The sequence below is a fragment of the Astyanax mexicanus genome, chromosome 2 (assembly GCF_023375975.1).
Source record: "Astyanax mexicanus isolate ESR-SI-001 chromosome 2, AstMex3_surface, whole genome shotgun sequence".
Taxonomy (NCBI): domain Eukaryota; kingdom Metazoa; phylum Chordata; class Actinopteri; order Characiformes; family Acestrorhamphidae; genus Astyanax; species Astyanax mexicanus.
The window spans coordinates 49,100,606-49,127,272 of NC_064409.1; the positions used below are offsets into that span (position 1 = coordinate 49,100,606).

At 37.0% G+C, this 26,667-nt stretch overlaps 1 protein-coding gene across 5 annotated transcripts in view; it reads left to right on the forward strand.

The window, feature by feature from the left end:
• Positions 1-26,667, forward strand: part of kcnq1.2 (potassium voltage-gated channel, KQT-like subfamily, member 1.2) — a 191,500-nt gene that overhangs the window by 15,296 nt on the left and 149,537 nt on the right. For 3 of the 5 annotated variants that reach the window (XM_022672433.2, XM_022672432.2, XM_022672435.2), the window contains exons 4-15: positions 1,683-1,809; positions 2,053-2,131; positions 2,306-2,402; positions 3,965-4,105; positions 11,237-11,347; positions 11,867-11,962; positions 13,122-13,253; positions 15,698-15,854; positions 17,587-17,613; positions 19,746-19,796; positions 21,529-21,640; positions 23,935-24,003. In XM_022672433.2, the coding sequence (XP_022528154.1) occupies positions 1,683-1,809; positions 2,053-2,131; positions 2,306-2,402; positions 3,965-4,105; positions 11,237-11,347; positions 11,867-11,962; positions 13,122-13,253; positions 15,698-15,854; positions 17,587-17,613; positions 19,746-19,796; positions 21,529-21,640; positions 23,935-24,003 (1,199 nt within the window). The remainder of the gene's footprint in view (positions 1-1,682; positions 1,810-2,052; positions 2,132-2,305; positions 2,403-3,964; positions 4,106-11,236; positions 11,348-11,866; positions 11,963-13,121; positions 13,254-15,697; positions 15,855-17,586; positions 17,614-19,745; positions 19,797-21,528; positions 21,641-23,934; positions 24,004-26,667) is intronic. The other 2 variants (XM_022672434.2, XM_015600831.3) reach the window with 2 other exon arrangements.

Here is a 26,667-nt window from a genome sequence, read left to right on the forward strand (position 1 = left end):
TAATCACTCAGCACTGGCCAGTGCAGTGCACACCCGTTCACATTAGTTTATGCTATAGGCGACGCTAAAGCCACAACCATTTGTGCTGCTAAAATTAAGTCAAAAACAGAAACATGTCCCCAGTCAATCGCTGTGCCACTCAACAGATTTTTTCTAAGTATGTGGTGATGTGGATTCGGCCGCCAGGCAAGACTATGGAAACTCTTTGGGGCAGAAATCAGGAAGTGCATGAACCTTTTAAACGCGCTGCAAGTGAGCATATACACATCTTCAACAGGAGGAATGTGCCCCCAATTTGCTCTTGATGCAGACAGCATAAACTAAACTTTACACTTGACCTGCAGCACTGCGTGTAAAAGTTTACTTAAATAATAGGCCTGTTCCTCTGTTCATTAACATAATTCTGAACAGATTTCACTCATTTAAACAACTTCGAATTAGAATGAAAAAAGTTAGTTTTAATGCTCTATTTACTCATAATAAACAATGTGAATTTAACACCAATTTATGCCACTGATATGATGCTAAAATAATGCTATATTAATTAAATCGCCTAATTTTAAATAACAGTGAACTTTTCATTTTTATAAAACTTTTTTTAAATGTTTAAATATCTAACAGAAATGAAATAAAAAAAAAAGAAATTAAATATAAATAATATTATTTTTTATTGAGGTCAATACTGAGGTCAACAAAAACATCACAATGTTTGGTAACTCTATAGCATGATTAAAGTGATTTATTGTCTTATCTTAAAAAATATTCCATCTGTATGGCATATTGGATTTATAAATATTTTATATGGTTTTGATGTACAACCGAACATCTTACATTATAATTTAATGTTATGTCAAACATGTTATTTCCAAAATTAGTAATTCTATATATTATTTATATTTATATGCATTTATTATTTATATTAATTTAAACCATTGTACTATTTACCAACAGAAAAATATTAAAAATAGTTATATTGTATATTGCTTCAGAGATAAGCTTTACATATTTTAAAAAAACATTCACACAGTTCCATTGTGTTTAGTTTCTTGTATGTCTTACAGCATTTGGTGCCAGCTGTTTCCAACTTTTCAGACATGCTGTTGAAAACATTCATGGACCAGATGTTGATTTATTATTTATGAGCATACATTAACTGCTGGTTAATGTACTGTAACTAATATCAGTGCCACAGAACATCTGGGTGTCACTTTTAACAGAATTAATTGGATTTTAATCACCTAAGCTCTGGTATGAACAATGAAACTGGTACTTCCACTCTTCTGATTGATATGTGTGGGCTCCACAGTGTGTTTGCTTAGAGCACCTGATATGGAGTATGTGTGTGTTATAACACTACAGCTGAGAGCTGAGAAGCAGGGTAGTATTACAGCTTTGTATCATCAGTCTGTGTAAGCAAGCCGTTTTCTGGCCACCCACGTTACTTCACTGGTCACAGCACCTTAGGGGTCACAGGGTCAATTCATTATGAATCAGAGGTCAGAGCCCAAGACTAGATAAGTGTCTTCTCCTTAAGAGAGGTCGGACTGAGTTCCCTCTTCTTGGAATCTGCGCTCACCTTAAAGAGAGTCTAACTTTCTGACTAGCCTTACATTCAGTCATCTGTCTATCCTTTAAACAGACACACACACACACACTCAATGGTCATGTTTCCCTGTCATCAGGAGATTGTGTTGGTGGTGTTTTTTGGAACGGAGTATGTGGTGCGTCTGTGGTCAGCAGGCTGCAGGAGCAAATATGTGGGCATCAAGGGCAGACTGCGCTTCATCAGAAAACCCATCTCTATCATAGGTATGTGTCAACACAGTATACACATATACACATATTGCTCAGTAAACAATTTTTTAATTTTCAGATAAAATGTACATGTCTTTATTTAATGTTCTAGTGTGATTATAATGAATGTCATATTTTAAGACTATTAATTATTTTATTATTAATAAATCACAGTATATTTATATGTAATTTAACTGTGTAACTTTCAACACAACAAACATAATCCTTAACTCTGATCTGACTGATTTTTTGGGGCAGATTTGATAGTGGTGGTCGCATCAGTTGTAGTACTGAGTGTGGGATCAAATGGGCAAGTTTTCGCCACCTCTGCCATCAGGTACTACTGTAACAAGATGATTTTATACTACACCTGAACAAAAGATATTTTACTGTACACTATTTACTTTTTTATTTAGCATTTTAACATAAACCTGTCACTGTTGATTGAACAGTAGGTTAACTTCAGTATTTCAATATAAATATGCTCAACACTGCTTTCTTTCAAATTTAGAGGAATCCGCTTCCTTCAGATCCTGCGCATGCTGCATGTGGATCGACAGGGAGGCACATGGAGGCTTCTGGGTTCTGTAGTCTTTATTCATCGGCAGGTTAGTATTCTCTTTAACACACACACACTCTCACAAATACACAACATTATCCAGGCATCAAAGTGACCTTGAGAAAGTGGCCTTAAAGGAGAAATTTTAACAGACTTGGGGTGTAGTGAAACATGATAACGAGTACAAACTTTTGTTGAATAGCCCACTGCATTCTGAAATATGGCGCTTTTAGCCAGTGCTCCCAACAGGCTTACAATGCTTGTGATAGGGGCATAGTGTTGCTCATGAAAAGAAATCTTTATTTTTACACCAATAACAAACTCAAAGGAGCTCCACAATTCATTGGAATAATTCTGAGGCTCTGACATTTAAAACGAGGCACTTGAGAACTTTAAAGGTGCACAGGTAGTTTATTAATAACACTGTTTATACACACAGTACACACAGTACCTTGAGGTTTCTTTGCATGTACAATGCTTTGCTCATATCGCTAACACTGTTGGGAGCAACAGCTAAAAATTCTGTATACAGAATGCTGGTAGAAAATGGAGATTTGATAAGTTTTACTACACCTTAAGTCCATTTCCCACAGCATTTCTTCATTAACATACACCGAATAGTAAATTTATTTAATACCTCTTGTATTGAAGTATGGGAATATTTCATACAGGTTATTTAAACAGCTCTATGTGGTCCAGCAGACTAAGGATTGTGGATTTGAATCCCAGTTATGCTGCTTGCCATCAGAATCTGGAGTCAGAGAGAACACTTTTGGCCTTACCCTCTCTGGGTGGGTATATTGCGCTCTATCTATGCCCCTATTACTAGCATTGTAAGCCTGTTGGGAACATCGGCTAAAAGCTCTGTATTTCAGAATGTTAAGGGTGAAAAGAGGCAGGCTAATTAACAAAAGTTTGTACTCATTATCATGTTTCACTTTACCCCAGGTGCCTGTGCTGACCAATATCACATTACAATTTATTTGGAGAGAGAGCGCGCCATCAACTCACCCAAAGAGACCAAGGCCAATTGAGCTTTCTCTGACTCTTTTTATTAATTCAATATGGCCTGCTTAAATCAGTTATTGCTGTAACATTCTGTAATATTCTAGTGCCACCTTGCCCTAAACACACACACACACACTCACACAAACACTAATTTGTCATCTTTTGTGAAATCCATTATCACTGGAACCTTCAAATTGCAAAAATTCAAATATCCAAACTGGCTTGTAGTAGTCTGTGTGTACTTAAAACTAATGTATCTAGCATGGTGCAGGTGTTACAGTTACAGTAAATTAATCCTGTCCGTGCTTTTCATCCATGACCAAATAAGGAATTTACAAGTCCATGCTGAAGTAATTGGTTGATGGTCTGAATGATCCTTTTCCAGTGATACAAGGCATTATACACTTTTTCAGGCGGATTCTGAGGGTTGTACACACATACACACACAGACATCTACAGTATCTGGTTTATACCTTTCTGAAAGTAGCAGAGTTTTACTACTCTATGTTATTTGAAATGTGTCTCAGACATCTAGAAACAGATTAGTTTGAAATTCTTAAGCATATTATGTATTTTATTAATGATGTGTTTCCTCTGTACCAGGAGCTCATAACGACCCTGTATATTGGATTTCTGGGTCTGATCTTCTCCTCATACTTTGTGTATCTGGCGGAGAAAGATGCGGTGGATGATGAAGGCAAAACTGGTTTCTCAAGCTACGCTGATGCACTGTGGTGGGGTGTTGTAAGTCTTTTTCATAGAGCACACACATAGAGAGCGGCTAAAAAAGAAACAAATATAAGTACTTTTTGTGAATTACTTGACTGATACAAAATCAGTATGCTGTACATCTATTACGTCCAATCTAAAATATATTGCATGCCAGGCTGGCTAATTATGTACATTAGCTTAACTGAGGAATTCACCATTTTCCAAAATAAGAGGAGCCAATAATTGTTCTCTTATGCACTGAAGCATTGTGTGTTGCAAATAAACCACTTTAGACCTTTTTGTAGATTCAGTAATGGTATGAATATGTGTCTCTATAGTTTAACCACTAATTGAAATATTTATCCATTAGAGTAATGGTTAGAATAGAACAGCTAATGGCTTCTGCATCTGCATTGCTGTGTTCTAGCTGCACAGAATGAAAGAATACTAGTACGCTTTACTTCAAAACTATTCAATCAAATGGCCTTTTGAATCTATCTCAGATGTAGTTTCCAGTCTAGTTAATTAACAAGTTGAATTTAATGTGAAGAGTAATGAGAAAGCAATCATAGGCTCGCTCAGGGGACCGGTATTGTACAAAAGCCCTGGCAATAGTCTCCTTTCACCTCTTTTCACCTCGCCTGCTGTCCCCCTGAAAGCCCCCTCTTTTCTCTACACTCTGAGGCGTCAGCGTCTTTAATTAAAACTTTAATTGCTGGGTTTCTACCTTTTTGTGGAGAGGGTCAGAAAGCGTGAGGCTTCCTGTTGCTCTCTGTAATGGAGGACAAAAGCTGTTGTTTGTGTGGAAGAGGTAGTAAGGAGAAGCCCTCAACAGGGGGATTTGCTCCCTTTTGTTTTTTTTTTTTTCTGAAAACTGTAAACTTGAACATGACGAAGGGTGGGGGTGGACGAGCTCTCTGAAGCAGAGGGGGACAAAGAGAGGAAGAGAGAGAGGGAGGGAGGTGAAAAGGAGGTGGGAAGGCAAAGGGATATAGGAAAGGGGGGGACAAGTGGGGAGGGATTTAAAGAGGGGAAAGGAGAGTAAGGACCCACTGGGGTGGCAAACAAATACAGTATGTCAAAATTGGAAATTGTTTCAGACCTGGTTGAAGGGATGAATATGTTTGAACAGTTATAAGTCTCTACTCAACGCAGTGACACTGCATACTTTTTACCCATTTGCATTTAACCCTCTAGATCAACAACTCATAATTACATAACGTGGTAGTTCATGAATAGTAACTCCTGAAGATAATCCAAGTATTGTTTCAGATGTAATAGTAAATACAAATAATAAATACAAATAAAACCTTGCATAAGAACTGTGAAATTCACTTTAATTCACAAGTAAACTTAATCACAAAGTCTGCATTTGATCATTTCTGCTATAAAGCCTTTTTCTCTGAGCTAAACAAAATATTCCTTTGGTACATACCCTGTTTTACTGTGTGAAAATGCATGTTGTGGCTGCAGTCCTTGTCTATAAAATGTAAGAAAATGAGGGTTTGCCAGTTGTTGAGTGTGAACTGGCTCTCTTTAACTGGCATACACTTTATATTCTCTGTAATTAGACTATTTTCTGCCCTCCCTAGAAAAGGATGACATTGTTATCAAACAGCCAACTTGTTTCTTCAGAATCCTTCTATAATAAGAAGGCTTCAGATTTAGAGATGTTCTCTTTTTTAGAGACCACCCAAAAACTGTAAGTTAAGAACACATCACTAATCAAATTTAAATTCAATCAAATTTATTTGTATAGCGCTTTTTACAACAGGTGTTGTCACAAAGCAGCTTTACAGAAACATGATCACAGGACAAAGAATCAGGCAAAACATTAAATATAGAAAATACAAAATACAGAACCCCCAGCAAACACAGAGGCAAGTATAAACTCCCTCAGAGCTGCAAGAGGAGAAAGAAACATTGGGAGGACCAAGACTCACATAAGGGGGTATCATCCTACCACTGGTTAAATGGCTTGTAAATTAATTTTAAAAAGTCTTTATACACCCACATAGGTTTTATATATTCAGGAGTATAGTATAGGCGCGATGGAAGCAGTTAGAATTCATGTAAGCTTGGATGTAATCTGTAGTGGAGAGTGAGATGGATCATGAGCAGCTGATCTGTGGTGGGTGATGGAGAAGAGCTGACTTCAGAAACTTCTATCAGTCTGGCCAGACAGGGGACATGAGAGCCTGAGGGTCCAACATCCATCGGTATCGGGTCAGACAGGTGGGCAGTCAGTAACTCAGAGGAAGAGAGAGAGATGGAATTAGTTTTAACTGGATTTATTTAAAACAGAGAACATAAGATATTATCAGAGTGTGGCTAATGACTCTGGCAGATCTGAATAAAACAGCCTAACTAAAGGGAGAGAGCCAGAAGGTAACATAGACACGGAGGCTCCCTAAGTAAGTTGCTAGTCCCTAGCTTGTATTGTACCATGGGGAGCTTAAGAAAATCAGCTTTTTCACTAGTGGCTACTTATAAATAAAAATACAGCATTGTAAGATTAAACTTACACAGCATGGGTTTAAAATGAAACACAGCATGAGTTTAAAACAAGCTCTGCATTGTTGTTCTTGAGTGCAAAGTTAGGATCAATAGCTTAAAGCAAGACCATCAATAAAGGAGCTAAAGTCACACTGTAGAAATGCCTAATGCTGAATCACCACAGAAAAACAAGAAATGAAACACTTCTCTTTGAACAGGGAATATAATATGTAATCACTATGGTATTACATATCTTAAAACTCATGGTTTAGTTTGGATCGCTTATTTTGAGTTACAGATCGGATCATTTATCCACATGCTCCATTCTTGCTCCACAGCTGCTCAGTGTATATGTCTGTGTTTGAGAGCTGCAGTACAATTGTATTCCACATTGTTATACTTGAATTTGAGCAACTAGACAGTACAGATCATGGATTTCTGATTATACATGAATTTAACTGAAGTGCATTCTCTAATGACATGTTTTGCCAAAATGGCTATTATCTGTTACACCAGCAGTTGTCAAAATATGGACTGACAGAGTGCATTCAATATATATATATAAATATATTGCAGGAGGGAGAGTCAGAGAGGCTAAAACTGAAAGAGAAATGAAGAGGCTAATGTTTGTTGGGCTGCCCTTAGTAGGGAACTGCAGGTGCAGAAAAAGTGTGAGAGCAAGGGAGAGAGGCAGAGGCCAGCCCCATGAATCATACCCCTCTTTCTGGGAATGAACATATGCCAACTCGTTAACTTAGCGGCTTGCTCCTTCCCCTGGATACGCCCATCCCTCTTTCATAGAGAGAGAGTAAAGCTGGCAAGGAACACAGGATAAACCGAGGGAAATGGAGAGGCAAAGGCAGAGGATAAGAACTAGAGAAGGCAAAAAGTAAAAGTTTAATTAAGTGTTCTAAAAAAAAAAAACTAAAAGCAATCCCAAAAAATCAACCTGAAAAGAATAAATTTTATAAGAGATTATAGTGAATAGTGGTTTAACAGTTGTGTATAAAAATTGCTTGAAACATGCCTCTGTATCCACTGAATCCACTGTTGCCGTGTGCTGTGAGCTTCCTGACTCTAGAATTATACCTATGACTAATTGATTCTCTTTGTTTGCAATGATCAGTTATTTATCAGTTAAATTGAAACTAATGCCTATGGTGAGTGTGATCATATTCAGAGTAGCTGACCAAGCCAGCTCTGAATTTTTACAGATTTTTATGTTCAGATCATCTTAAACACTGCTGTGAGGCTTTTCTGACCTTAAAACAACACTTTTTAACATTTACAGTCAGATTAGGACCTGTTTAATCAATCAAAGTCTAAATATTACTTAGCTGAATTCAAAATAGTTATACTGAAGGTCAATGCTGAATGGATCTATACACAAAACAATATGAAGTCAGAATTTACGTTATATTCATTTTATGTAAATGAACAGTGCACTCAACTAAAGTACAGCTGAAAGTGATACATTGAACTGTAATAATTTAGCAAGTTTTAGCTGATAAACAAAAATTTTGAGACATCTGCTCAATCAATGTATCTTCTAAAATTAGTGGTATAAAAGAGTTTGTTCTGTAACTGTACATTGTCTCTACTGTCCAGGGAGGGCTTTTTTCTATATTTTGTGGTAAGAATTTGATTGCATTTAGTAACAATAGTGCTAGTGAGATCAGGATGTTGGATGACCACCGCCGAACCTGATCTCTAAATCCCCAACTCATACCAAAAGTATTGGATGAAGCACCATCATTTATCAGTTTAAACCTTTGTGCGAACCAATCCATAACTTGCACAAGTTCAGCACACGGACAGAGTGTTTAAGAGAGCTTAAGGAAAGTTTAAAGAAATACTAGATAGGATCAGCTCATAGTCTGTACCACACACTCTGAGCCACAAAGCACAAACCTTGTCTCTTCTCTCTATTTCACACACACACACACACACACACACACAAAGTCACACATATATACAGACTCTATGCCCGAAGGCGACACTGCGTTGTCAGCTTTGGCTTGGCCACACACGTAGACCATAGGCTGCACTCAGTGACTCACTGAATCATGCACATTGGCTTCATGGTCGGAGTAAATTGTATATCTGGGGACACTGCAGCCTGGGATACCATTATGCCACACACACACCCACACACACACCCACATGCACAAAATGCTCTCTGTCTCATAAGGAGTCTGGGGCACCACCCTTGGCACCTTGGAGCCAGCCTTCCAACTTGAACCAGTGGCCAGTTGCGTACCCATGTCATGACTAGCATTGTGTATGAGCTTTGAAAGCTGGGATTAAACTCTCCTTGCCACTCTTCTTCCCAAAAGCCTGTGTGAAGAGCCTCGGCCTCCTTCAGCCTGTATTGTAGGTATTGTGAAGAAAAAAGCCCCAGACACGCTCACCGTGAGCCGAGGGCTCTCTCAGTGTGTCAGATTTGGCTCCTCTTTCAGCACATGGGTCTAAAGGTATTTGTTTTCTTGTGTTTGCTGAATTCCTGCACTTTATAACGGATTAGTGGAATCTGTGTGTATGTGTTAGAGTATGAGTCAGAGAGTACTTAATAAACCTGGGCCCATGAGCATTACATATAAATTTAGCCCCCCTCTGCTCAAATAAGATTAGAAGTTGCCGGCAAACCATGTTTTGACATTTTCCCCCTTCATGACCTTTAAGTTGTAAGGAACTTATTTTATCTAATTTAATCTGATACATTCAATTTCCATTTAATATACAAATCTAGACCCAATCCCATTTTTTAAATTGCATATCTTTATTGATTTTGAACTTGGTACATCATTCATTCAACAATGATTTTTTGCAACTTTAAGTCTTTAAATAACTTCCCTCCCTCCATCCAATGCTAAACATGGAAACATCAATTATAGAAAACAATGATACTATATAAATGATATAAAATAAAATAAATAAAAAAACAGTATGTACATCACATCTGCATGTTATCTGATGAAAAAAAAAAATAATGAATTGAATACAATAAAACAAATTAAATTAAAATACAAAAGGCACATTTTTATTTGGTGAATGTTAGATTTAAGGAGTTAGGAGATCCAGTCTTGATTCTAGAAATATAATTAATATGTCATTGCAGGAGCAGACATGCACAGATGTGAATGAAAGACTTTATTAAATAAAGTAGGGATACAAGGAATAGTCAACACAAGCAGTCAGAGAGATTAAACATACCATAAAGGAGTAGCAGTCCAAAGCTCATACACAAAAAGGCAACAACGAACAAGAAACTAAGTCCTAACGGGATGGCAAAAACAGCCAATGAGAGGAGAAGAGAACCTACAATTCTCAGCTAGGAGCGAATAGAGTATAGGTGTATTTGTAGGGAAGTGAACAGGTGTGATCAATATTCTGGGGATTGACTTCCTGGTAGCTAAGTGTGGGAGAGACAGGAGCACCTTTGGCACCAGGCCTGATGTAATCCCAAATGTTATGAAAAATATTACTTTTTTTTTTTTTATTGTATTTCTAAATTGTATTTTTAATTGTATAAGTCTTTCAGTCGAATACCAAAAAGAAAATTAATTGGTCCACGTGTTCAAAGAAGGACAATTAACGCTTCCATTGTCTGGTTATAAGCAGATGTTAAAAAGCTTACATTCATGTGTTCTCAGGGTCAGTGTTTCTGGTATCAGTCTGATGATGCATACAGGGATATTTTGGTCATTATGGTAGAGGTTGTGTCTATGCCCTTCTTTTGTGATCTGAAGATTCTGAAGATGTCTATATCAGTTATTTGTATAATGTTGAAATCTTACCTTAGCATACGAGTCTGCTGTTGCCAGCTCTTCAGTAGTATTTCTCGTTCTTGATTTCTCATATGTTTATACATGGGTACTCTTACCCCTTGAATGTCAAAAACCACTACCACTACACCCCAGGCTACTAGTGGTCTGTGTAGATGACCCTGGCAGTCTGTTGTGGTAGCAAAGGAGCAGAATATTTCAGCAAACTAATATTTAGGGCATATAAGGCATATATAAGGCAATTTTGTTCCTCCTCATGTACCACGTGATGCGAATGACAATAAAATCTCCTTGAATCCTTGAATAATATCTCTTCAAGTTGTCAGTTTGCTAGCTTATTGTTCAAACTTTTCAGTTCCACCTTAAATCCAGCAGCTTTAGTAACTGATATTTAGGTGAAATCACCACTTATGGTGAAATGAGAAATTCAACTAGCTACCAAGATCTATCGGTGACTAAACTAAGATAATGCAGTGGTTATTGTTACTTTTAACAAAGAAAACATTGCATTGGTTGGTTTTTTATTCACATCTTTTTACCAGCTTTTTACATCTTGCCATGGTTCTGATTACCCTTTTTTTGGCATGTGCCTTACAAAACAGAGGGGTAAGGCTAAGTGGTAGGGGCATGAAGTAAAACTGGATTGGGCCTTATTTTCAATGCAGCATAGTCAGTATATTACATACTATTTGACAGACAATTAACTGTAGTATTGATTACAGGCACTTCAACATGCATTTCCCAGTCCTGTTCAAAGTACACTATAAGTTTAGTAAGCAATGGAAACGTATTATTGTATTAATTTAAAAACTTTCTTGTATTAGTTAGTCTTGTATTAGTAAATGTGATAATAAGAAAATAAACCAATTTTTTTCATCTTCAGGTCACTGTGACTACAATAGGTTATGGAGACAAAGTTCCCCAGACGTGGATAGGGAAGGCCATCGCCTCTTGTTTTAGTGTGTTTGCTATCTCCTTCTTTGCTCTGCCAGCGGTAAATATCTATCTGATATATATCTCTCTTTCTTTCTGTCTCTCTCTCTCTCTGTGTTTCTCCCATACACACACACACACACACACACAGAGAACACACAAATCTCAGACCTTGTCTGGTGCCCTGGGGCAGTGTTTTCCTATAGAGGCCCCAACAGTAATGGGGAACTGGGGTTAATGGGGTCCATTAAAGAGAAAGCAGGGCCCCCAGAGACTTGAGTTCTCACATAACACTCATATAATGCACAACTGCAACATAAGCAGCACACACAAATTTAGACAGCAAATTATAAATACTAAGAAACTGAATGTGTTGTGCAAAATGAATTTTCTCGCTGTTGTTCTAGTAAAACTGATGAACGTTCCACTAAATGATTCATGTTTATCCTTCTTGTTATGCAATGCTATTAATGTTTATGCAAGAGTTCCATAATGCTTCCTTTAATCTGGATAGATTATGTAGATCAAGGGCTTTTTAACCAACCAAGAGCATATTTTAACCATCTGACTCTTGTTTTAGGGAATTCTGGGTTCAGGCTTTGCTCTGAAGGTGCAACAGAAGCAGAGACAGAAACATTTTAATCGCCAAATCCCAGCTGCTGCCTCATTAATACAGGTACTTTTGACAAAGCATTTAGATGTACACATAATTTTCACGTAAAGAACATATTCTGCACTCTACAGTTATTAACTGAATGTTAGTTTACTGAAAACACTCTTTCTTTTTTTTTTGCGCAGATGACCTAGTATTTTTTGCACTAGGTTCCAAAAAGAAAGAATTTGCGTCACTCTGAAGTTATTTGTTGGTTTCCTATTTGTTGATTTTGTGGCAGCCTGTCTGTCTAGGCCTGGCTTCCCTGTGGACAAATAGTTATCTTTCAGAAAGAAACACTTTGTCTCATTGTGAATGAAAGTTAGCAGAACATGAATGTCATATATTTTCATTACTATAAATGGTTATGCAACAAGGTTTTGTTTGAAACATTGCATTCACTCAACGTGCACATGACATGGCAATATTGGGATTTTAGTGAATTCTCTTCAATGAGTGTACAACATACATTTTACATGAGATCAAAATATATACAAGGTAAAAGATATATACATAAAGCACATTTAATGTTTGGTTAAATGTTAAATGTCCCTGATTGTGAATGAACAAGTTGCTCCTTGACAAGATGCTTTTAGTGCAGCCATCAACAAACTCCTGGTAGAATCCTATTAATATTCAAACGTTTGGAAACACCTCTTCTCATTAAATGTGTTTTCTTTCTTTTTGTGATTTTCTTATATTATAAATTTTATATTGAAGGCATTAAAGCTATACATGAACACATGAAATTATTTTTTAAAGAAAATGTGTTAAACAAACCAGAATATGTTTAATATGTTTAAGTAGTCACATTTAGCTTTGAGGACAGATCTGCACACACTTGGTATTTTAATCTCACTGGCTTCATGATGAAGAGTCACCTGGAATAGTTTTCTCAGTGTTTCTAGAGGTGCTGAACAATATTTGCTGCATTTCCTTCACGCTGTGAAGCTCCAGCTCATCCTTAATCACCATCTCAGCTGAGTTTAGGTCAGGGAATTGTGAATATATATATATATATATATATATATATATATATATATATATATATATATATATATATATATATATATATAGGAACATATAGGAACAGGGTGTAATCAGCCAGTTAATGGATGTGTAAGTGACCTTATGTGTTTCTAAGGCCAAAACTCTGAAGACTGATATCTGTATTGATTTGCAGACATTATGGCGATGCTACGCTTGTGAGAAACCTGATGGCTGTCCGGCTACCTGGAAAATGTATGTGCTGACTGGTGACTACATCCCAGTTATAAACTCAGAGAACTCCAGTCCCGGAAACTTCAGAAAACTGGTGAGAGTGACACTCTCTCCCTTGATGTTTGCAAATGGATCTGCCTGTTCTGTTTTTATTCTTTGTGCTCTTCTTGTCATTGTCCTTCCTGCAGGTTATCCTGAAGAGCTATAGTGGGTCACTGTAAAGTAAACCTGCTATAAGAGTTTCATTGTATGTAATCTTTGCAGTGGGCCCATTCACATGCACACCTGGTGCAGGTGAAGCGACAAAGGTGTGTTTAGCAGATAGAATTAGGTGTGTAAGAATCAGACAGGATCAGTTTGCAGTAAGTGTAATAGGGGCATTTTGCCACAATGGTGAAGGTCATCTGATGTGCTTTAGTTTGGTTTGCTTTGGTTTAATAGTTTAGCAGCTATGCTACATGCATGAATGTAGTGGGTTGGAACTGTGTAGTGATTTCTTTTTTTTTTTTTTACTTTTATAGTGAACGGCAGGAATTTGGAGTGTGTAGGATGAGGTGTAAAATAGTGGTCGGAAGTCACAGCACTGGCATTGAAAGAATTAGTGTTTCTCTCTCTTTTTTCTTGCTGTATCTCTCACTCACTCTCTCCCCTGGACGCCCAGTTGACCCCGGGCCCCTTTGTCTTCTCTACACAATGACACAGTCAGATGAGATGATGTCACGGCCGCCTCTCTCCTGGGAGCAAACCTTTGTGTAGCGCAACAACAACAAAAAAATCTTTGTGTAGCTCTGTCTCCAAACATATTGGGAGAGCAGCCACTACTTCCACCTCTTTTTCTGCGCGGGCGTGTGACTGTTCTCTCGTTCATAAAACAACCATTCATTCCGTGCTCATTTCCAAAGCAATCATTCACAGATGCTGTCTACTATCTTCCTACACCGGCCGCTCAGTTTAACGGGAAAAAGTCATTTCACTATCAAAGTCTGGAATGACTCATAGACTCAATAAGAAGAGCAGTTCTACAATGAATTCACTGCAGCACAAGCCAGGGGTGTGAGGAGATTTTATCACTGAAGTTGAACGTTAGCTGAACAACCACAAAAGTCACCAGAAAAACAAAGCAGAGATCATGGAGCACAAGGACTCTATTGATAATGGGCGGAGACTACAAAATATTTATGAAATTCTCTCAGAAGGGCAAATTTACAATTCATATCAATCCCAAATCTACATTTCATTTGTCCGCTACCACAAATGTGTCTGGATCTGTTGGGTTTCTTTACAGAAATTTCAAATATCTTTCTCACAGAGGAAAACAAAGGCATCTCTGTGCTTCTTTGCAGATTGCACGCTTGATTACATTTAGATTAGATTTGATTAAATGAATCTTTGTTGACCAGTGCGTGTGCTGAATGATTTGCGTCACAGCTATAAATTTCTTTCCTTTTTCTTCATGACACTGTGTGGGAAAAGGGCTTAGAGTGGATCCATGGCGTCTGTAAAGTGTGCCACTCTTATTACTATTACAGCTGAGACAGTCTCTTTTTTTTGCTTTACAAAACAGCTTTCATGCGAAGAAAAATGTTCTAATATATTCAGTTTTTTTTATTTGAACAATAATTTATGGTCATCATTGTATTTGAAAGTAGGGGTGTGACGAGACACTAATATCACAAGACGAGACGAGACACGATACTGGGTTGACGAGAATGAGACAAGACGAGATTTAAAAATAAAATTTTAAAGAAAATGTCAAAAATGAAAAATGGCTTGAAAACTAGAGTTTTGTTTGACAAAATCATATAACGCAAACTTAACAGACTGGTTTCTCTAACATATTGATTCTATAAGAAATAGAAATAAGAATATAACTTTTCTAGGTCTTATATAGTGCAAACCACAACCAGTCATATTAAGACTATGGTTTGTGTTTTTTTTCTCTTGAATCTCTTGTAATTTAACTATGCATAACTATAACCAGTTAGATTAAGACTATGCTTGAAGTGCAAACAGAGACAGAACCTTTTTTTTAATACAGTACAGAGCTAAGGGATTAGTACAACTGCCTATGAAACAGTCACATGTAGGATTTATTTACAGTATTTACATATGGTTTGTGTCTTGTTGGTCACTCTGTTATCGTTTATTGTTTCCACTGGAGCCAAAATGCAGCCAGACATACAACTTAAAAGTAGCAGAACCCCAAATTTTCCTCTTCTGCTGAGAGCTGCTTTCACTGCTCAGCCACCACACTCACTGCTATAGCTACTGTGTTGCCAGATCCCTCTTAAAAAGTCCACACAAAACTGTTTTTTTTCCCCTCGAGACGAGAAATATCGTCACGTTTTAATCTCGTGGCACGAGATCTCGTCACACCCCTATTTGAAAGCACTGGTAATAAACCCTTACAAGTCCTACACATCTTTTTTATGTCTAAACAGCCTTGACTGTGTCTGCCTTTTGATAGCTCACAATGCTCTAGCCTCTTTATCTTTACATAGCTGCCACTTTTATCTCTCTCTCTTCTTCTGCGTACAGAGTAAGCGGTATAAGCGGAGGCTAAAATCTACTCGTGATAATGGTTCCCTGGGGAATGCAGGAGAGAAGGCCCTGTCCATCCCTCAGATCACCTATGATCATATAGATGACAAAGAGGACAAACGAGAGGTGCCTTTCTTCCTCGAGGAACCTCCAGGTATTGACCCTGTTTTCATGTGTTCAGGGGCTTGTAGATGCCTTGCCTTCTAAAATGTACAGTCACAATCTGGAATTTGTCCTCCAAATGTTTTATGCTAGATGTTGAAATATTGCTTTGGGGATATCACTGCATTTAGCTACAAGTGCTTTAGTGAGGTCAGGTATTGAGTCTGAATTAGTTGGAGTAGTTCTGGATTACAGTTAGCACTGTAACTTATCTTAAAAGTGCTTGAAAGAGCTCCATCACTCCAGAGAACACAAATCCACTGTTTTAAAAACACGCTGGGTGGCTTTATACCTCTCGACATGACACTCAGCAAAGGGAATGGGGACCTAAGGCTTATGTGTGGCCACTTCAGAGCATCCCGTTCTATTGACCATGCTTTTCAAAGAAGAGTAAACAAGCTGTGTGAGCACATTCGAGAACACCTGTGTCAATAATGTGCATCTGAAGGTTCGAATGACAACAGTGTGCCCAACCCCAAACCAAGAGATAACCATACACAACATTTTGAATTCATTAGTGTTTTTTAATTGATATTTTTTGTATAATAACAATTATGTTATTTATGTTAAAACCCTTTCCAAGTGACCGAGATTTGCTGGTGCATCACACATATGCACCCACACACACACTCACAAATGATGGAGGAGAGAGTAATCCTGACTGACATTCCTTCTACCCAGTGAAGCCAGTTTGTGAACTCATCGACCTCAGGCTGCAGATAATATTCTTTAGTGTAGGTTGCAGTGCCTGAGCTCTGGTTGATGCTGTGTAGAGGCCTTTGCTTAGCTGATTAGTCTTTTTCACCTAAAGCCTTGCCTTCTAGTGGTTTTCCGTGGTCCTTATGAGAGACTATTTGGGACAAAATGAGAAAGTAATACATTCGCCAATTCAGCAAGACTGAGCTGACCAAAAGGAACAGAGAGGAAAAACAGTTAAACAGATAAAAGAATATTTGACCCAGCCCATTTTTCCATACTGGTAATGGATGTCATTTTCCATATGCGACTGGAACACATCCTGTGTTAAAATGAGTCCCTGCCAAATGAATCCACGCCCGTTGGTGTTAATAAGGCTGTTTTTTTTTGTAGGTTTTTACAGGTTTTTCCTGTTTGAATGTCTTTATCATAAAAGCAGAGACGTTTACAGAGACAGTCCCCAGTGGAGAAACCAGTTATTGGAAAATGAAAACGTGTCTTCTGAAGCTTAATTAGTTCTGTGGGCAAGACAGATAATGAAATAGGACCATATGTCTGCAAGACTTTGAACTTCACTGAAAAGAAAATAAAAGCTCCTCGTTAGCAGTGCCGTATCATTAAGCTCATTCGGATGGTCTTTAAGACACAGGGACATCTGCAGTGAGCTTAACTACGAGAAACCTTACAGATATCTCAGAGTTTAGGTGTGGATTCATCACTCATATTATCAAACTTTTTAGAAATTTTAACATCTGCATAAAGGCTGAAGTTTAAAATGAGAAATTCATGTTATGTAAAACAATTGGAAAATTCTTGAGCTCTAGTTAATTAAAAGTGGCCTCCCTTGAGGGGTCAGTGACCTACTTCCTGTAATGAGAACTGAATGAGTGATGAATCTCATTAAGTAAAATGAAGCTCATTGATGATACCACAATTTTATCCCTTTAAGTAATTTAGTGACTTACATTATTAATTATTAACATTATTATAAGTGTTCTTGACCTTTTGTCTGATTTTTTTTCCCGCAGGCATCACAAAGATATTCAGACAGACAGGTGAGCTCCATGTCTGATGATTTTCTTTGCTGTACTTTTGTCATTGAATTTTGTTTTCTTTTTTATTGTTTTTATAGTTTTCATTCTTTGGTATAAAACTAGAAATCAGCAGTGACCCTCTTCAAATCCTATGCTTTTATGTTGTTAAAACATTTCTGAAATTTAAGGCCCACACATTTTTCACAAAAAAGTAAGCTATTCACTTAATTGTACTGCATTGACTTAATTATATGTCTTAAGATTAATAACAGAGTAATAAGCTCAGGGTTTGGGTGGTTGGCAGTTTTGTTGTGTAAAATGTAGCCAAAAGGCAGAGAACGAAGAAGTGCTACGGCTGCGGGTAGTGCTTAACCCCCACTAAACCCAAGAGGTTATCTGTGCAGTCAATGTAGTCAAATAGTAATATAATTAGAATATTAATATTACTATTCACTTATTTCTAACACAACAATTGTTTGTTTTAAATAAATAATAGAATACTTGGATTCCATGGTCAGGTGAAATGAACAGTTTTTGAAGTAATACTTGCAGTAAGCAAATAGTATATATTTAGCGTAATTCCTAACATTCACATCGGCTATGTTCACCGAAGTCCTATTAATCAATTGATATACTTGACAGTTCACATTAATAAATGTAAGTAACTGTATCTGTTTGTAATGTGAACAAATTTGCCCCTAAAACAGCATTCATCCATATGTTTATGCCTCACCCTTCTACAAACTGTTGTCACAGCTGTTCTTTCACTCTGTTGTTGTTTTGCTGAGCTGCTGGTGCTGGCTAATGTCATATTAAGGCAAAAAATCTCATTTGATTCACTTCAGCGTGGTAGTGTAAATATAATATTAAGGGAAAAGTATATGATGTTAAGAACTACACTAATTTCATACATTTGTTTATAAATAATTGTATTTTTTGTTATCTCAAATTCAACAGTAGTATCATAATCTAAACCTATTTTTTTATTATATATTGTTATATATTTGAATTAATTGTTCAGAATGATTTTGTGCTGTCTCAGAATTTGATCAGTATCAGTCTTGAAATTATTGCACCAATCTAGATGTATCTATTTTAAAGTGTGATTCTTATATGAACATCTGAATGGTAGTATGGTTAAACTGATCTTATACTATTATTGCAGTAGTTAGGAGGAAGATTTTGTTTTTGGAGGGTAACTTGTTAAACTTAAATTTACCAACATTTCTAAGAGATTTCAAAAAGACCTGTTAATATAGCTTATTATCTTTGGACATTAGGAAAACTACAAAATGTGTGTAAGTGTAGTTGAAATAGGAGAACACTTTTTCAGAATAGTCTTAAACAGCAGCACTTCAGCAACTCAGCAGTTTTTCTCAGAGTTTTTTTCTTGGCTGGTGAACAATGAAATTTAAACCAAATAGTGACATTAGATTGTTGCTGTTTTCGGAATAATGATAGATCAGGTCATTGTGGGCCATCAATGGTCAGAAATAAACTGGGTATTGTCGAGTTCGGTCAACATCCGGCTTATCATAGTGTTATCTGTCTGGTCCGGTGGCCTGAGAGAATCTGTGAATGAGGTTTTGGCTCCGGGACCCTGCTGTCACCAGGCACTATGCATGTTTTTATTGGCTGGGGCCCTACCAAACCAAACGTGTTTGTGCAGACTGGCGTGCTATTAATAAGACTGGGCTGTTTCTTTATTTCCTTATTATTCCCTTTCATACCCTTTCACTCTTTCTGTCTGCTCCTCCACCTTCACTGCCTCACTTTCTCACTTTATTTCACTTTGCTTGTAAATCTCTGTGTATTCACTCTCCTGACTAAAGTGATTGTCGAGGTCCAGTCAGCCGTGCAGCTTGGCTTTTGTTATAGAAGTTGTTTAAGTTCCAAATTAAAACACTGTCTCTGAAAACATCTTTAAATAAATTTAATTTATATAGTACATGTGAGAAGATTGATTGCACTGTGTTTAGCTCGTATTCTGTTTTGGGACACAGGCTACTTCTGTGTGATAACTGTGCAAGTTAATAATTTAGCCTTTGCAGTATGTTTGAAGAGGCTGATTCATGTTATGTTTTTTATCTTATGTTTTTCATTTTTTCACATGGAGTCTTTTTTTCTGCCTGCTTTCTAATGCATGTCCACAGCTCGTCATCACTCGTGGTCTTCTTTCAATCTTAGCTGTCCTGCTTCTCCAGGTATCATTTCACATTCTCCTCTCTTGTTCTCTTTTATTTTTTTCTTCATTACTAAAATAACAAAAATAACAGTTTGGCCTAAAAAATATATACTTATTTTAAAAAAAATGATGCACTCCGGATTGCTGTAAAACACAGAATGCAGTTAATTCCAATGCAGATAATAATTACAAGAGTGACCTAAGACCCTAAGTCTTGCAGAGGGTGTAAAATTGCTTTCCTCACTGCTAGGGCTGCACAACTGGAAAAATTGGAAAAATTTTGCATTGCAAATATTCTTTTTTCATTTATATATTTCACGATAATAAACAATGCAGGGCCCATGACGTCACCAGTCCCGCCCCCACCCCAAAGCTGTCTCGCGTCCGGACCGATCAAGAGCTGAATCAGCGCTCTGTACCTTTTAAAAGGTATATAAGAACGTTTTTCTAGGAATAAAAGCGTAAAATCAGCTGTAACTGGAAATCTACGCAAAACTGTGCTGGACTGAAGTGCACAGCTTTCGACATGTGCGTTTATAAGCATGTTAATCGAGGTAACCGCATGCCCTCCATCCACATGGCTGGACATGTGCGTTTACAAGATGGTGGATGGAGGCCATACAGTTCCCTTATGTTTATTTACCTTGTGTTTACATGTTTGATTTAATTGCTTTAAGTTACATCGCACATCCTGCAATGTGACTAATGCGCATCGCAATGACGATGCTTAAACAATATATTGTGCAGCTCTACTCACTGCCCCTTAATTTGAACACATTTTGCCCAGTTGACACACGTAATGAGTGCTTCAATCCTGCTTTTGCTGCTTTTTGTATCCAACTGCTGGTGTGTTCTCTCCTAAAAAAAATGTTGAAAGTGTTAAAACAAGCTACATGGGACGAACCGTTAGCTAATATCACCCTGGCCTACCGGAAAACTCTGGGGTCCTCAGTATAGCGCTGTCAGGCGGCATTTAATAGAGCTACTCATGGCTAGCGCTAGCGGTTAGCCACTAATGCTAATGCTGTTGTACCAGGAAATCTGCTAATCGAAGCTTACTATAAAAAAAACAAAGCAGTTTACTCATCCAAATAAACAGTTTTCAGGAGAGAAATTTGTGTAGATTAACATGGCAACACCCTTGTTCCTTACTAGTGTCCCATAATCGTATAATCCGGTGCATTTCATGTATAAAAAAATACCAGAAAATTGATGTTCATTGAAAGTGCACCTTTGCCTAATTTTTTTGGCAAAAAAAAAAATTACTTTATTTTCATGCACATTTAAATCGTTGCTGGGGAAAACAATAATGACTCTTTGGATACAGCAACTTCACTTTACATTATATGAACACTTTATATGATAATCATACTAGTAGAAAACATTAGAATTACAATGTCATATCGTCGCTGTCCTGTGAAAAACACTTATCTCCATTTTTGGCGATTTTTAGTGTACTACATAATTTGAACAGACAAACTGTCCCTTACAATGTACCAAAATTTCTTGATGAACGGACCAATAGAAACTCTTCAAAATGACATGAAATAAACTCTTTTTACATTGGCTTCCATTGAAAGTTTACAAGGTTTTTTCTTTATCCTGTAAAGTTGCGGTTTTGGAGATAAGTGTTTTTAATTGGACAGCGATGATATACTCTATATTAACTTCCTGTGAAGTTATCATTACAGAAATACTGAAACGCTGTGTAATTTCTGTACTGTAATGCCCCTGGGTTTTTTCCCCTGCAGTTAAGAAAAAGCTGGATGGGCATCCCGACATCTCACGCACCAACAGCCTAGTGGATGACATCGACTTCGCCAGTGAGTTCATTCCACTTCCTGCAGTGACAGATGCTTCACAGTGAGTATACAGATTGAGCACTCTCTGAGTACCTCCGTATTCATCTTTCATTCATCCTTCCATCCATCCATAGATCCATCCATCTCCATCCAATCCATTGTCTTGTTAGGCCCCCCTCAAGCTCTTTCTTCAAGCAGGGGGCTCCGTGGTGTGTTGAGTGCCTCAAACCCTGGAGTAGTGGGCCTTTAGTGGACTCTGTAGTGAAGTCTTAGAAAGAAGTGGATTGCAGGACTGTTGTGCTATTTAAGAGGAGGGATGCTCGGCTAATGTGGAGCAACTCTTTAGAAAGGAGTCTGTTAGAATTTCCCAGGATAAAGATATGTCATTGAATGCCAGTTGATACCTGGAGTTATGTTGAGTGTCTATACAACCTTTGGCCTTTCTGTGGCCCTATGACTCCATAATTGCTAATTGTTTGCTCTAACCACTTATGTTAAAAAAACAGTTTCACTAGTACAGGATTTATAGAGTTAATGCTGTAATGCGGTCATGCTCAGGTCAGTAGTTGAAGCCCTTGTGCAGTAAGCTTCTGGCCTCTGATTCACCATGCCAGTTTGCTGTGAAAGTATGTTGCTCGTAGTACAGCACATTAAAATATATTAGTAGTATAAATTGTCTTTTGTTTTTATGAAATAGAATTTATTTTGGCATTTCTGGGTTTCAATTTGGATTCAGGCCACATTTGTTGGTTCATTTTAAATCTGCCAAGGATCTCAAATCAGTTGGGTTACTGACAAGCAGCTTAGTTTGACCATTCCCATTGAATTTAATATTTGTTTTTTCTTGTCTTGCAGTCTAATGTATGTGTTACAGATATCCGTGTAGTGTATTTTTCACTCTATATACCGTACTTACAGGACTTTCTTCTGTTAATGTTAAGTGCTTTTGAAATACAGGGTGGATGTTGTTTTTTCCAGTAAAAGTTGGTGTGTAAGGGATGTAAATACAGATGTATTCAAGTATCACAGTATTTTATTTTGCAATACTGTTCAAATTTTCAAAAACAATATTTCATTATTAGTTTACATGTAAAGATGGATGTCAGACAGTGGTTTATTTTGGTGCTATTTTTAAACTGCATCCTCTAGAAAGCAGTGTTCTTATTGCATCATTTTTACAAAATATTTTACTCACATTTTATTTATTTAATAGTATGTTTTTATTTTGTATACTATCGCAAGTTATATATATATATTTTTAAATAATTTTATTTCTAATTTATTCCCATTTTCTCCCCAATTTACACAGCCAATTACCCAACCCACTCCTAATGACTCCCCCTATCATCTAGTGATGCCCCAACACACCAGGAGGGTGAAGACTAACACATGCCTCCTCCGATACATGTGAAGACAGCCCCACAAGTTAGATTTAAACAATCAGACAATGTCATCTTGCTTACAGTATCCCAATATATTATGTTATATTGAATAGTAACCCCTGTATTGTGATATTTATCGTATTGCCAAGTTATTTTTTAAGTAATGATACATTTCAAAGCACAAAGCTCATAAATACAGCTAGTTTCTTCAGTTTTAGCTGCCTTCCCCCACAACACCTGCTTGTACATGGTTTTGTTTGTGCGTCATTGGATAGCAGCATGTAAATTAATCTTTTTAAGTGTAACCTCAGCGACTTCCAAACATTCACACCTGTTTTGAGGTGTTATATTGTGAGTAAAGTTGAACACTGATGAGCGAAAGTGAGTTTGAGCGAGGCCTAATGGAGGATGCCAGATGAATGATAGATACTATTTGTGAAGTTGTGCTGGGGTTAAACATTCCTTAGTGCACAGTGTTGCGTTTGCTTTCAATATCTGGTAGAAAGCATTACTAACCACAGTGGACAGCATAGTAAAGAGAATTTTTTTTTTTATTGACCTGCAGTTTTACTACAAGGAATTTTCTGGAATAGTTCAGGTTTATGAAGATCAAAAGTTTGCCTAGAATTCAAAATACAGAATAATACAGGGAATGAGTGGATTGGTGGAAGCAAATAAAAATTACTGTTAGAATTCTACAAACTCTCATTTGTTGTGTACAGAGGATATTTTAAGTGTGCAATAGGAAGTTTTGTGCTAGAATACAGTGTATCAGTATTTTGGTGCTTGTGAATGTATGTAGAAGATTTTTTGTAAACTTTACCATCAGCATATCTCATCATCCATTCATCTGTACAACTTTTTTTCTCACGTTTCATCAAAGCCCCTCATTTCTCGCACCCTCATTATAATTCTACTGTATTTGCTTCCTTAAATACAAAGACAAGGAACCACCACTGTTTGTGTCTTTCAGTCTACTGACAAGCAATTACTCAGCAAAGGAGGAGGAGTCTGTCTCAACACAGCAGTTGAATTCAAACAGGTATTTTTTTTGTTCTAGATATAAAAAAGTCACTTACAGCATGAGCAAGATGGAGACTTTGAGGATGTCGCTGTTGATACTTTGGGAATTAAAATTAAATGTTTTAGATGACTACAGCTGATTTTATTCAGCAGGTCTTGATGTTTCATTTATGTAAGCACATATTGTGATAAAATGATAGTGAGTAGCTTTGTCTGTTTGGATTTATAAAGACTTGCTCATGTGCTTTTACAGTTTTACATGGATTTATCATTTCCAAAAAATGATAGGCTTGCTTATTTAATAGAGCTGCATTATTTCACAGTAGCATTTCAGGACAGTGGGTCAGGACATGATTATATTTCAAATTGGTTTTGTCATGGCAGAGAAATAATTCAGTTATAAGTACAGGCCTTTTATTCAGTTCCAGCTGTGTTAATGCATTTAGGAGTGAAAGCATAGCTTTCCAAAGAAATGACGATTATTATGTAATGCAACTGGCAGTGACTTAGCCTGACCTTTGTTTGTGGGTGTTTTTCAGTGTGTATGTGTGTTTGTAAAAATGATAAAATGGAAAGAGGTAAAAATTAATGAACAAATTAAGAAAAATAGAATAAAACTTAAAAAAAAATCAACTAGTCAGTTCAATTTAGTTAAACTTTTGTATGATGATGTTTTCTAATGTCCTTATCCAGAGCGACTTATATTTGAGCCATGTTTGCCACAGGCAAAGGTTGTGTAGAAGTCTTGCTGGTGTACTGTGATCACTTGGCCAGCGAATTAAACCCAAGTCTTTCACAAAGAATAGCAGTGTTGCCACCACTACAGTACACCAACCACTAACGGTGGGGACAGTTTATATACATGTTGTAGTTTTTGTTGGTATTTTGTTTCTGCATTTCCATGTTGGCATTGAAAGGAAAAGCAGTTAGTTATTGGTTATTGTAGGTCTCCCAGATCCTTCTTGTTGCTGAGTCGGACCTTCCTCTATCCACTGGCACCAACAGTATGCTATGGTAAAAAACCACTCAACAGTTATGGAGCAAAATATGCCATACGATGGAACCCCTCCCACCTCTTCCAACTGCTCGAATTACTTTCCCACCTCTCTCTGAGAAGAAAATGTATTATAATATTAACACAACAGCATGAGTCCTAATGGAAAGCAAGCACAACATGAAAAACTTATTTAGTCAGGCCAGTACTGCAATACCTGAGCGTCACACTTAAAAAAATTTGCATGTCTCACAAAGTCATAGCTACCCACCCAGATTCATTCCTCCATGTTGATACCTTCTGGGTAACTATACTCTATCATTTAAATAATTGGGACCACTGAGACTTTTTTTTTTCAATGGAAACAAACATGAGATTAGGAAATATAGCAAATAAACAGGACATTCAGACATTGTCAGAGTAGGAAGTATTGATTTTAATGAAAATGATGAATGTGTACAAATTTTACTTGGTCTGGTGAGCTGACAATACTGTTATTTCTGTTAAACCCTTCTTGCAGAGTGAGTTGTTCGGCTGGAAATATGTCGAAATTGTGGTGTCTGTAAATGGTGGACACACATAAAAATGTTAATTTCATGTAATTAACCTACACTCTAAAAAACAGAGGTACGATATAAGTACTTTATATTGGTCTTTAGAGGGTCAAATTTTTCCCTCTGAAGTACAAAGTCTTCCCTAACAGCAATAAGTACAGATTTGTACCATTTAACCTGCTAAAAGGTACATTCAGTATTCTGTATCACTGTACTAATAAACAATATATATATTTTAATTGCACGTTTTATTTGAAAGGCAGACAATTTTGGATGTTCAAGTTCTTGACACATATTCAGTTGATGATGATGTTTATCATCTTTATAATCTTTACTGGCACAAAAACATGGGTACTAAAAAGTACTTTCACTGAAAGGTACTTTTTTGTACCTCAATATAAGGTACAGCCCCAGCGACAAGCTTTGTACTCTTTTAAGTACAAATCTGTACTATTTTTTCTTAGTGTGTATTGAAACCCCATCAGTTTAAAATCTTTTTTCCATCACTAATAATATGTATCGTTAATGAAACCTGCATATGCTGTCTATGTTCTATTTTACAGAGTAAAAATATAAGCGTAAGTATGTTATTTGGAATATCCACGATGCATTCTTTCTGCCTCTTTTTTTGTTTTCCCACATGGCTGGTCAAACGTGACCAATTTCCTCCGATTGTTTAAATATGGCAGAACGTGTGAGAAACTGCCCGCTTGTGTTGATTCATTTGAAAAGCATTGTGCAAACATAATGTTCTGTGAAAATATACAAGAAGTAGTTTATGAAGAAGCATTAAAAGAAACTCCAAACAAAACACTTTAAAGCACTGAAATGAATATCTGTGTTTTCAAGACTGCCAGCTTTTCCTTCCTTTTCTGGACCCTTTGTGTCTACTGCCTTACACTCCTATAGCATGACCCCCCACAGTGCCACAAATAGACCATCCACAAATAATACCTTCTGTTTTATGGTTAGGTTTGGACATTCTATGCTAAATTATATCAACATTTTCTTGTATTCAATCTTGCACTCTAATCTTGAATGTAGCCTGTGTATAATACTGGGCAGATTTCATATTCGTAATCACTGCCTTTGGAAGAAATGTTTGTAGCAACTATTACAGCCTTTTCTATCAGTT